Here is a 13,502-nt window from a genome sequence, read left to right as displayed (position 1 = left end):
GTTAATATAAAACTGTAAAAATATGGAGCTTGCAGCTTAGGTTTTAGGGCTGTTGGAGATAAAAATTTTTAAGTTGCAAATAGGACTCTGTCTTCGTTTGAAACGTTAGTTAAAAGAATAAATCTTTAGCTACATAATTTACATATGGTGGCAATGTAAGGGCATAAATAAATCCCTTATTTAGTCAAATTAGTCTCACAGATTGCTAGTGTATTTTGGAGCATTTTACACTTGTGAATGTTCCTCCTTTTATAGGTTTTCTTTGCTCTGATTGTACCTATGGATTGTTTAGTGTGTCTGAAAAATCAGACTCTTGGCCTTGGCTATTACCATCTAGTGACTAAGCCTCCACTCAGTATATCTTTCCCGATAAATGCTCATTCAGTCTCTTAAAACTTTCAAGATCAAGTTTTCTATTCTTGCCCCTCTGCTTCTTCCCTTCACAACCGGAGTGATCTTTTAAAAAGTAAATCAGTCCTACTAGTTTCCTTCTTAACTCTTCAGTGGGCTTACTCTTAGGTTAAAAATAAAATCCAAATTCCTTATCATAGCCTGACAGGCTCTGTATCAGTGATTTTCACCCCAGGCAGTAACATTAGCATCACCTTGGGGAACCGTTAAAACAAATTATTAAAACAAACAAGTAAATACTGATGCCTACCTCTGCTGTGGGATTCTGATGCCCTTGGTCTAATACGCAGTTAAGGTTGATGAACCACTCATTGCTCTCCATCACATGGATAGTGCCTACATCTCCTTCCCACCCCACCATTACCTCTTGGTCCAGTCACACTGCTTCCTTACTGTTCGCAGAATACTCTGCATTCGTGGGGCAGTTTGCACTTGCCGTTGGCCTCTCTCTTTGTTGAGGCTACTTAGGCCTGTTTCTCGGGTCTCAGCTGCTATGTCGCCTTCTCAGGGATACTCTTTCTGAACGTCCTGTGTAGACGCTTCACACCCGACCCCTGTCTCTCTGTTTCCCTCCGTGAGCCTCGAATTAGTGCAAGCAGCGGGAGGGAGGGTCTTGTTCCTCGCTGGAATCCCCAAATGCAGCGCGTGTTGGCACATAACAGGCAGTATTTGTTAACCGAAGGACTGCGAGGGCACTTCTGTGGTTCACAGCTGTAACGGTCAGGAAGTGTTTGTCACACGTGTCACCGAAATTTGATTTTGTAACAGTTACCTGTTAGTCTTAGGTTTACCGTCTGAAATGTATAGGATAAGTTGGGGCTCTGTCTGCATTGTAATCTTTGTTTGGTTAGTATTGTTCCCCTGGGAATATCTCTAATTATTTATCAAGCCATTCAGTGCAACAATTTCCACTTAAAAAAAAAATTTGTCATAGCCACTTTCCAGTTGGTGAGATCAGTTTATGACTCATCAGGTTAACAGTTGTCAGGTTGGGGGCTGCCTCTGTCTTCATCTCTTCCCAATCTCTAGAACCAGCCCCAGGGCTCTAGCACAGCAGTTTTCACACTTTTGGCCTTAGGACTGAAACCACTCTTTTAGAAAATTTTTGGGAACCCCAGGGAGCTTTTGTTTATGTGGGTTATAGCTGTATAAATACTTCCCATGTTAGAATTTAAATCAGAAGTTTAAAAAGTATTTATTAGTTCATTTAAGAATAGTGGTGGTAAACCCATTATATATTAATCTAAGTAACAAGTTTTATGCAACGTAACTATAGTTCCAAAAAAAATTAGTATTTTTGCTAGTTTTTATTGCCTGGCCATAGCTGGATTCTCATGTCAGCTTCTGCATGCAGCTATTGTGGTATATTATTTTGGTTGAAGTATATGAAGAAAATTTGGCCTCCCAGGATATATGACTGGAAATGGAGTGTTTTAATGCCTTTTCTGTTAATTTTAGATATTTCTTGGTACAACACCAAGATTCCACAGGTAGTAATTTCTTAAATGTTAGTTGCAGTGTACAGTTTAAAACTGATATTAATTTGTAGTCCGTTACATTAGAATGTATTGCTCAGTCTTTCATTTTGAATGTATGGTTTGCCCTTGCATGGTTTTGTAACATGATGTATAGGCTGTTTGGAGACTGAGCTTACAAATGTTGACATATTTCATAATACACCACACAGAACTCATAGTTGTTAATATCACTACCAATCTCATTAGAAAGCTTTGGGAAGCTGTCAAACTGAAGTTGATCAAAAACTCTAATTTTTGCCAAAATGCTCATATTTTATGATTGCCAACAGATACTGGCAGTTGTTTTCCTTGAAGCAACAGGATCGTTTCTTAAAATCATATTTGTAATGCAAAAAAAGTTGAAATTAAACTGTAAAAATCTATCTGATGCAACAATGCGGACTGCTCCTAATATTTTGTATTAATAATATGCATCTTAATATATTTTATTTTTTTCTTCTGTCAGGTGTCCATTACTGCTTTGTTCTTAATTTCTACTGTGATTTATATGTGTTTAAAAGTAGCAGTGGAATGTTTGGCATTATAAAGTATCTTATAAAATTTTCTTATAAAATTAGGTTAAAAAAGTAAGGATATTGAAAAGAAATGTTACAGAAGATAAATGAAAATGTATAATATGACTTGTAGGTTCATTTTAAGGGCCTGCTGTTCCATTTTTTTTTATTTTTGTAAGTACTGTTTGATTCCACAAATTATAAGCATCACTCCATCCTAGGAATGAGAGCAAGAGGACACAGTCAATAAAAATCTTATTTTAGGTAGAAAACATTTAACCCTTTTGGAATTGTCAAGTTTTAAAAAAAAACATCTAATGGAAAATAGTCTGTGATTTCTGAGCTTTTTGTTCAGCACCATCAGTGATTTTCTCTATTATTTAGGGTGATTTTGGATGCAAGAAGCTGAAATTCCTAATGAAACAATGTTTCTCACGTAACAGGAAGTCCAGAGGTAGACCAGTTTGAGGGTTGACTGACTCAGTGGCTCAGAAATATCCTCAGGGACCCAGGTTCTATCACTGTGTTCCCCCAGCCCTGGTGTTGGCTTCATCCCAGGAGATGTCTGCAGCAACTTTTAGTATCCGCATTCAGACATGACAGTATCCAGAGGAAGGGAAGCGGCCTCTACCTCTGGCTCTCTTAGAGCGGAGGAACCTTGAACTGACTTCCACTTAACGTCTCATTGCCCAGGATGGGAATTAGTGAAACAGTGATTGGCAAAGGGAATGGGAGTATCCCAGGCCAATAAATTCACTCTGCAGTTAGGAGTGGGAGTCTGGAGAGGGAGGTCAGCTTCCTCTTAAGGACATAGCTTCATGGGGAGGAGCTAGGTGTCTTTAAAAAAAAAAAAAACAGGATGTGTTAATAAGTAAGAAGGAGGAAAGTAGTGTCAGGGAGGAGAAAATTTCTCCCCTCTCTTTCTTGAGTTCTTTTGGCTGGCCTAATAATTAAATTGAGACAAAACAGTAACAGGAGAAAAAAAAACAAATTTAACTTGTACTTACGGAAGTCTCGGAGAAATAGAAGCTAGGAAGTAAGCAAGGCAGGCAGCTTTCATACATTTTAGAGAAAGAAACAGATTTTGTGAGGAATTGACAAGGCAAAGAAACTTAGGCTTGGGTATTTAATTAGTGAAGAATCTAGACGGAGATTGGGCTTGGGGTAGTAAATCAGAGAAGAAGAACAAGGCTTGTCTATATGGCCTTCTTGGTCCCCAGTTCCCTATCTGTGGTGACAAGGATGGCTCTCTCCCTCCTGGTACAGGGAGGGCACCTTTCACATGAGAGATTTAGTTCTTGTTTTCAGGGAGACAGAGGGGAGGGTCAAAGTGTCCTTCTTGCATTGGCTTTTTCTTAAGTTTAATTCAAGATAATCAATATGGCACTTAGGCATATTTGGGGGTGACCTGCCCAGAACCCCAACAGTAGGAATATATGCTAATTGGGCAACTGACTTTATCCACTCTGCCAGAGCTTCTCAAACTTTAATATACGTACAAGTCACTTGGGGATCCTGTTAAAATGCAGATTCAGGTTCAGTTAATCTGGAGTAGAATCCAAGGAGCTGCATTTCCAGCCAGCCCGATGGTGATACCAATGCTGCTGACACAAGGACCATAGTCTGAGTAGCAAGACATCACAAAACTATCTGGTTCCATTGAAAATACATAGCGGTATGCCTCACAACTCTAATCCTTTTCTGAAACTTTTTAGATACAGAAAGCCTACGTATTTTTAAGTTTTAAGTTGGAAAAATGATAATCCACCCCAAATCCCTTATCAGTTTCCCTAAATATAATTGAAGCACTGAAATATTTTTTTTACCCAGAAACTGAGCTAAAATGTAGAAGGAAAGCTTTATTCACACTGCTGCACCATAGGGGGCCCTGGTCTCAGAGACCTGCCAGTATGCAGTGCTCAGGGCTTCTACAGGCAAGGGAACAAAGCGGTGTCAATACATCTGTTATTGGAGTCAGTAATATAACACCCCATCAAAGATTCTTTACAGTAGTAAAGTATTTTAAGTATTAATTATGGCGATCAGTTTACTGCATAAGGTGTTTCTTTAGGTTTTTCAAATTAGTATTCATTCTCGGTTTACCCAGTGAAGCTTTTCAGATCCAAGAATATGTTCGTTAAGTTTTCTTCGTTTTTCCCATAGAACTAAGCCGTGGACGTGGGAGATGTGATGCATGCATGGCCAAGCTGTGCCGCTCTGCACTCGTGTCTCGATAAGCCTTATCACTTCCCACTCTGTGGGCCCTTCAGCCCTCCTTGGCTCACCTAATTTCTTCACAGCCTTCTCCACTTCCTGGGAAGATAAATTCACTTAGTGAGAGGAAGATGATAGAGCTAATGCGTAACACATTTTACAAATTATGAGCAGGGCCTGGGATCCTATCAGAGACCAGCTGAGTAGGAACGCAGCATGCTCTTCATCCCCTCAGTTTAAACATTCTGACGAGCTCAAGTACACAGCTAGAGTAAAACACTTTATTGGTTCAGATAGTGAATTCTGAGGTGAAAATTTTGCAAGCTATTACAGCACATATTGGGCAAGACTTTAGATAGGGATGCCTCTATTAGCTAACAGTGTTAACACTATTTATTGGTTTAAAAACTTTTTGTTAATAAGTTTGTAAGTTCAAACTACAAAATATTAAACCTATGAAAGAAAAGTTAATAGTAAAAGAATGTAAAATCAAGTGTCCTAATTAGAGACCATGGAATAATGAAACACTGTTGAACTTGGATACTCACATAGAGAGGGGAAGAAAATTCTGAAACTGGCATCAGAAACTGTTAGGCTTCTGGGTGTCATCCACATGACCATAGACAAGCAGTGACTTCTGTGCCCTAATTTCTTCATCTGTAGGATGGGGGTAGTTGATGTAGGTTGCTAAGGTCCATTCTAAATTCAGCATTCTGGGGTTCTGTGAGAAATGTTAGCAGGGGAGGATCAGTGGAGACTAGAATTACTAGACATCTTACTTTGGGGGGACTTCTCACTCCCATCCCCAGCCTGCCTTTGCTGTACACATGTCGAAAGGATGTGATTGGAATTAGTTCTTTGGCCTCGGGCTGTTTATCCCTGAAGAGGCAGAGAGGGCTTTATACAGTGCAGTAGTGGAGGAAACCAAGTTAGGTATTGGCTTACTGCACAAGTGGCTCCTGTTTCGAGAGTGGTGAAGTTGACATGACTAGATTTTAAATGAGGTCAGTTTGGGAAGAATCTGGAGGGCGAAAGAGAAATGGTTTAGAAATGCACCACTTCAAATTTTACCACCTAGATTCTGTAGGAAATAATTAGATACATTATTAGAGGCTGTATCCTGGGAAGAAAAAACTAATATAAGAGAAAGAAATGGGATAAGGAGGCATTGATGAGCAGAGAAACTGGTCAGACCTGTTGCTAAACTGATAGCAACATAGGCAGAAATGAAGCAAAGTGCCTTGTTTGAGGGAAAGATACAGACCCTGTTACACTCGGTGGGAAGAGGATGCCCACACTGGGATGCCCACGCTCGTGGCTGCAGGCACAGCCTCCCTGGCAGCACGTTGTATCCCTTTGCTGGCAGGCAACAGCAAACAGGGTTCCGATGCGCAGGGGGGAGATCTTAGATACCCTCAGCACACCACCAAATGTTACCAAACATTTGACAAAAGCTCAAATTAGCAGCAGCACGGGACTCAGGTGAAGAACGTAATACTTGCAACAGAGTTAAAGGAGCAAGTTCAATGATTTTCGAGGGGATCTGCAAGGACAGAAGTATTTTCACTCACAAAGCTAAGGCATGATTTGCTTTTTACTCTTTCCTGTCACGTATGGAGTTTTCCAGGGCCTACAAGACAATGACAGCACAGCAGAGTGAGTGCAGAAGCAGGTATGAGAATCCAGCTGTCTGCTATTAAGGCAGGCATTAAACGATGTGCAGAAATGTTCAACTTTGCTGCTCTTCTCACTGATTTTTTTTGTTTTTTGTAAAAATGTGATGTTTACATATCACTGGTTGTTATTTTCAGATGAATTAATATCTTTACATTTTTTTACTTTTAATTTCTAACATGGTAAATATTGATAGATGTAACCCAAATAAACATTCTTTGGGGTCCCCAAAAATCTTTAGGTGGAATAAAAGGGTCCTGAGACCAAGAAGTTTAAGAACTTCTATTCTAGAAGAATGGAATTAGAATATAGGATTTGTAGTCTATTAGAGAAAAAAAAATTTTTTTAGTATAGCCAGTCTTCCAGAAGGGGCAAAATGGGGAAAAAAGAAGAAATATCAAAAAGGCATTTTTTTTAAGAAACTGTGAGAAAAGAGATGAAACAAAATAAGTAAATAGTCTTAACTTATCAGAAGATAATATCAGAGGGGATTAAGATTTTTTAATCAAGTCCAACCTACAAAAATATTTAAAATAGTATAGAAAGAATGAACATAAAGGCTTGAAAAAGATATGCCAGGCAGGTAACAAGGAGAAGATACAAATATCAATCTTATTAGTACACAAAATAGAATCAGGATGTGAAAATTACTGAAAGGGACAAAGAAGAGAGTTTAACACTGTTAAACTGACCAAATGCACTGAAAAAATGTAATAGCCATTGATTTAAAATGTATAATTAAAGCAGAACAGAGCTAGATGATCAAGCTGACAAAGCCATAATCACTGTGGAAGATGGTAGATCAGTTAGACCAAAAAAACAAGCATGAATTGCTTGCTTGTGGGTTTGCACTTGGCCCATGGGTGTTTTGTTTGTCTATCGCACATTATTTTTTTTAAGTGATGAAATATCAGCTTCTATTGCTACATAACAAATTACCCAACACTTAGGGTATAGAGAGACTCAAAGGCAGGGGCGACTTGAGAGCTGGGGGTCTGGAATCATCTGAGTGCTGGTTTACTCACACGCTGGTGTCTGGGCTTGAGGTGACTAAGCAAAAGGCCCGCTTATGGCCTCTCCCCATGGCCTGGCTTCTTCACTTACTACGGCTTCAGCGCAGCGGGCTCAGGGCTCCAAGGACAGTGTTCTAGGAAACTAGGCACAGACCTCATCACCTTTTATGACCTAGCCTAGTCACATAGTCACATTCTTCCATGCTCTATTGGTTCAAACGGTGATAAACCACCCCAGGGCATAGACCCGTCTTCTTAATGGGAGGAGTGTCAAATGACATGGACATGTTTCAAAATCTCTTCAATCCAGCCTCTGTCCAGACATTGATTTACATTCCTCCCACATGCAAAAATATGCTCCCCCTTTCCAAAGATCCCTCCAACCTGGAGATCCAGGGTTTAAATTGAGTCCAAGTGCAGCTGTGGCTCCTCTTGCATGGTTCCTCGGTTATAGTTTGAGTACTTTGAAAATCTTCTGCCGGGAGAAACTAGGAAGCTGAAGTAGTAGTTTATATTTTTGAACCCCAGAAGTCCTGACTCTTATATTCTCTCTAAATTTTGCTTGAAAAGTGACCAATTCCTTTTTTAGCTCATCTCTTTCTATCCTGTCTTCTTATGTGGTAAAATAAACCATTGGTACTTTCAGGATTCCGCATGGAGATTTGCTTAGTAAAATCCACCAGTGGCAGTCGGTATTTTTTCCATTTTTCTTGTCATCACAGCCAACGGTGTTGCTAAAATTCTGCCACTTCATCAGTCTTCACCAACATCCTCCTCTAGCCCTTTCGAGCTCTACTGACCACCGGGTCTCAAAGCCAGTGCCATGGATTTTAGGTTTTTGTTGCTGTAGTACCCAACTCCTGATACTACGTTTTGTGTTAGTTGCTATTGCTCTGATAACAAATCACAAAGCTTATATGTGTAAACAGCCTAGGATGACTCAAAGGCTGGGATCACAGTGCCTGTGTGACACACAGCCCCTCTGTGTGGTTTGGTTTCCTCACAGGGTAGTCAGCCTCACAGCCTCAGGGTAGTCAGACACGTAGGGTGGCCCAGGGCCCCAAGCACAAGGATACCAGCCAACAAGGGAGGGTGGCCTGAGTCTGTCTCTGTTTTTGCCTAGCCTTGGGCTGTATCATGCTGGTCCACACCGTTGTCACAGGCCTGCCCAGATGCAAAGGAAGGAGACCGGAAGAATGTCACAGAAGTTCTCATTTGATAAGGTGTTCATAAAGAAGACAAAGAAATTTAGTAAATTTAGTTATTATTCCTTGAATTATCACCTCTCCATTATAAGAGTTGGATTTTTTTTTTTTTTATTGGTTGCATTGGGTCTTAGTTGCTGCGCACAGGCTTTCTCTACTTGTGGAGAGCAGGGGCTACTCTTTGTTGCAGTGTGCGGGCTTCTCATTGGGGTGGCTTCTCTTGTTGCAGAGGATGGGCTCTAGGCACATGGGCTTCAGTAGTTGTGACACTCAGGCTCAGTAGTTGTGGCACTTGGGCTTTGTTGCTCCTTGACGTGTGGGTTCTTCCCAGACCAGGGATTCAACTCATATCCCCTACATTGGCAGGCAGATTCTTAACCACTGAACCACCAGGGAAGTCCTGGATTTTTTTTAAACCTTTAAAAAATCATTTTAAAAAGCAAATATCATTGGGGTTTTTATGTACATATATATATAAATTTATTTACTTATTGGCTGCGTTGTGTCTTCATTGCTGCACTCGGGCTTTCTCTAGTTGTGGCAAGCTTGGGCTACCCATTGTGGTGTCTTCTCTTGTGGAGCACACAGGCTCTAGGCCATGGGCTTCAGTAGTTGCAGCACACGAGCTCAATAGTTGTGGCTCATGGGCTTAGTTGCTCTGCAACGTGTGGGGTCTTCCTGGAGCTGGGATCGAACCCTTGTCCCCTGCATTGACAGATGGATTCCCAACCACTGTGCCACCTAGGAAGTCCGATCATTGGTTTTTTAAATAGGGATCATGAATATGCCTACAGGATGGATTTTTTTAAGAATTAATATTATGTGAATATGGACTTAATATGGCTTAGGATAAATTTTCCATTAATAGCATTACATGTAAAATTCTTAAACGTTGTCTGTATTTCAGTTAGCTTTGGTGCAAGTTAAGCTGGTACTTCTAGGAAGTGGTGTTAGATGAGTCAAGAAGTGGCTCTAGTGATGATGGACATATTGAAATACTGTAAAGAGTTTGAGAAAATTGTTTCATTAAAGAAACTTAAGGAAAAGCAATATTTCTTAAATGTGTGTTTTAAATATGCACATATTTATATAAATATGTTTGTATCCCTGAAAGTTTATTCAAGTTAACATTTTTTTAGATCTTAATTGGAAAGATAGTAGATGATATATTGGAGGTTGCCTCATACTAAAACATATAGTAGCCACTTAAGAAAAATGTGCTATGCTAGTAGGGACTTTCATGGTGGTCCAGTAGTAAAGAATCTGCCTTTCAATGCAAGGGACACGGGTTCAATCCCTGGCCGGGAAACTAAGATCCCACATGACACAGGGCAACTAAGCCTGAGTGCCACAACTACTGAGCACTCGGGCCACAACTAGAGAGAATCCCATGCACCACAGTGAAAGATCCTGCATGGCATAGCGAAGATTCCCACGTGCCACAACTAAGATCCAAGGCAGCCAAAAAAAAAAAAAAAGGAAAGGAAAATGTGCTAGTGATACCCAGCATCACTACATAATCATCCAACATATACTTTTCCATCAAGGAGAGTTAGAATGTGTGTGTTTTTTTTTTTAATGAATTAGATTGAAATTCTTCCTTTATTTCATTTTTTAGCTATTGCCTTATTTTACTTTTAAAACCTTGTTTTAAATGTCAGGAAAATAGCTTTTAATTCCATCTAGAATTTAATTTTAAAGCTTCTCATAAATGGCTGAATTAATCTAGAAACCTTATTAAATTCTACAAAATGGATATTTCTTGGAAGCAAGATAATTCAGTTATATACAGTACATATATATATCTTTCTAAATGTGTTCCTATTCAGGTTTTGTCATTAGTTTGGTAGGGTTTTCAACAAATTACCAACCATTAATTTCCTAATTTTTCCTGTCAGGAAGCCACTGTTAATCATTTTTTTTAAGTTTCTGTAATCTTTGATAGTCTTTGATGTAAGCGTTGGGAGGTAGGTTTACAGTTTTTGTGACCTTGCTCAAAGGATTTAACTTTTCTGCACCAGTCACATTTTAAAATGGAGTTAAAAATACCTCTTTCCCTTCCAGCATTGTGCTTTTAACAGCATAAGATATTAAGCAAGTAAAAGTTTACATAAAGGTCCTCTAATAAAAACAAATAATGGTTATTTTAAAAAATATATATTGTTAAAACAAAACAAATGCACCATTCTGTTAATCTGATATAATGTATTCATTTTTAGCACAGACAGGCTGAAACATTGAGCAAGCTTAATATTTTTAGAAACTTCTGACAAATGTTTAGTAGTAATTGTGACTCACTAATAATTGTTATAATAATGAAAATTTAAGAATTTAGCATGGTTAAATTTTCATTTGATAATCATAGTATGCAAAGTATCTTTCTTTGTTAAAAACTCCTTTTATATAATGTATTTATTTTGGCTTATGTTTAGTCAGGAGTAAAAGTTCAGCTTTTACAGTAGAAGTATTTGTTTTAATGCCAATATTAAGACCATAAATCTTGTGTAGTAAAATATTTTCAGGTTAAGTTGAAAGTTTCAGAATATTCTGGGTTTGCTTTTGCCATTTTCTGGCCATTGTTTGCATTGCTGAGAACATTTTATTTTTTGAAGTATACCCTCCAACTAACAAAAACCATCTTAACCAAGTATTGTGTCAGTGCACTCCACCAGAGGTTTCTAACTTTTAAACTGCCTTTAGGAGAACATAAAATGAATGTGACAAAGGCATTTTCCATAAATTATACCAGCAATGGACAACCAGTGCCATGTGCATTTCTCATTAAAATATTTTCACGGCGTTTGCATATAGCATTTATTCCCAAAGAACCCAATGAACATAAAACTTTAAGCTGCCTCTGAATTTTTTTCTACCCAGTTATAGTCTGGATGTCATTGGCATTATTTCATATATCCCTTTTCATGAATTAATGTCATTTCCATTTATAGGAGTTAAAGCATATACCATCATATTGCTGTGCTAACTTTGTTTAGCCATTTTCCCTTTTTCTTGCTCACTTCTGTAGCTTTTCTGCAATTAGATGAAAAGGGACCACAAAAACATCACTTTGATCAGCCCTCAGTAGCACCTAGGAAAAACTACTCTTTCACAAGAGAGGAGGTGAGACAAATTGATCGAGAAAACCAGAGGCTTTTGAAAGAACTGTCGAGACAGGCTGAAAAACCGGGAAGCAAAAGTACAATTCCAAGAAGATCGACTGGTCCTCCCCCTAAGTTATATCATAGTGCTCTCAACAGACAGAGGGAACAACAAAGGATTGAAAGAGAAAATTTGGTAAGTAACTGAGATTTTTTAGTCATCAAAGAAAATGCATTTGTACTGATTTGTTATTCCAACTTTCAGGAAACCGAATACACCCAAATTTTCTAACTTAATAATATAGAAGTAGGAATAGGAGATGTATGGCCTGAAATACATGAACTATGAGCCTGGAAGCAATGTGTGCTTTTTTTTAATCCAGGAAACTATATTTTAAGGGAATATTAAATAAAAATACTGAAAGCTCCATTATTTATTTGACTAGATCTGTTAAATCACTAAAGTAGTAGAGGAAATGGTGTCCAAGGGTGAGATACATATATCTTCTGTGAAGTATTCAGTCACTAGCTAAATCTATTTCACTTGATTTTATCCTTGAAAGCAAAAATAATTTATATATCATTCATTTTAAATAATAAATACATCCTCAGGTCAAATTTGGTGCCCTGCTGCTTGAATGTATGAAAGACATTGTGTTAAAAATCATATAAGTACCTTTGATGTCCTAAAGATATATATGGAAACTGTTGAAAATCTTCACATTAAAAACTATTATTCATAGCATATCTTTTTTTTACATAAAATGCAATCCATAATAATTGCTGGTATTTATTGAGTTCTTTAATGCTGGGCATTGTTCTAAGTGTCTTCTAAATATTAGCTTATTGAATCCTGAGAATAATTCTTTCAGGTAGGTACTTTATTTTTATCCACATCTTACAAATGGAATAATTGAGACCTAAAAGGGTTAAATAATTAACCCATGGACAAGGAGCTGGTCAGGAAGTGGCTAAGCCAAGATTTTAAACCCAGGTAGCATCTTAAACCAAAATTAGATCTTTAATGACCACATACATTCAGAGCTAAAATAATTGATAAAGTTATTATTAAAATTACTGGAATAGTTTGCAAAATTCACCCTCATTATGTTTCATCATCAGAACAATTCTGTTTAACTATATACTTAACCTGAACTTGCAAGAGTAACGACTCATGAATTTAATTACCATCGCTAGCACCAGGAGTTGGGGGGCTGAGATGTTACATTTACAGAAAATAGTAAACTCTTAGGCCCTTCAGGAGAGTCACCCTGAATGTGGCAAGGAGTAGATAACAACAAAAGTTGAAATGAGGCTGGTGGGTAGTGAGCTACATGGTATCTTTCCGCATGTCACTTTAGCAGTTCCAAGATTCATTCATGATTTATGAAAATTTGGAATTAGTGTATGTCACAAACATCTGGTTTTACCTTATTTTCACTCTCCCACATGATTCTGGAGTCTATTTTGTTTATTTAACAAGCAATAACACAGTGCATACTGTTTTACAAATTTTAGGTCATTTAATCCTCATAGCAACCTAATGACATAGTACTGTTGTGAGATAGGAGAAAATGAGACACTGAGTGGGATGCAGGGACTTCTCAAGGTTAAACAGCTAGCAGGTGGCAGAATCAAATCCAGGTTACCTAGCTTTGCTTACCTAGCTTTGGGGTTTTGTGTTTTTTAACAGCTTTTAAAAAATTTTTTTAAATTATATAGTTTTAAATTTTTTTTATATTTTATTTTAAATTTTTAAATATTTTCAAATTTTATTATAAATTTTTAAAAATTTATATAATTCACATACCATACCCATTTTGAAGTGTACAATTCAATGATCTCTGGCATATTA

At 38.0% G+C, this 13,502-nt stretch overlaps 1 protein-coding gene across 3 annotated transcripts in view; it reads left to right on the top strand.

Moving 5' to 3' along the window:
- The window catches only part of CFAP97 (cilia and flagella associated protein 97), a 35,198-nt gene that overhangs the window by 9,538 nt on the left and 12,158 nt on the right, over positions 1 to 13,502 (top strand). For all 3 annotated transcript variants that reach the window (XM_057697403.1, XM_057697401.1, XM_057697402.1), the window contains one exon: positions 11,575 to 11,843. In XM_057697403.1, the coding sequence (XP_057553386.1) occupies positions 11,575 to 11,843 (269 nt within the window). The remainder of the gene's footprint in view (positions 1 to 11,574; positions 11,844 to 13,502) is intronic.

Source organism: Hippopotamus amphibius, chromosome 10 (genome assembly GCF_030028045.1).
Source record: "Hippopotamus amphibius kiboko isolate mHipAmp2 chromosome 10, mHipAmp2.hap2, whole genome shotgun sequence".
NCBI lineage: Eukaryota > Metazoa > Chordata > Mammalia > Artiodactyla > Hippopotamidae > Hippopotamus > Hippopotamus amphibius.
This window is presented reverse-complemented; position numbering and strand designations above follow the sequence as displayed.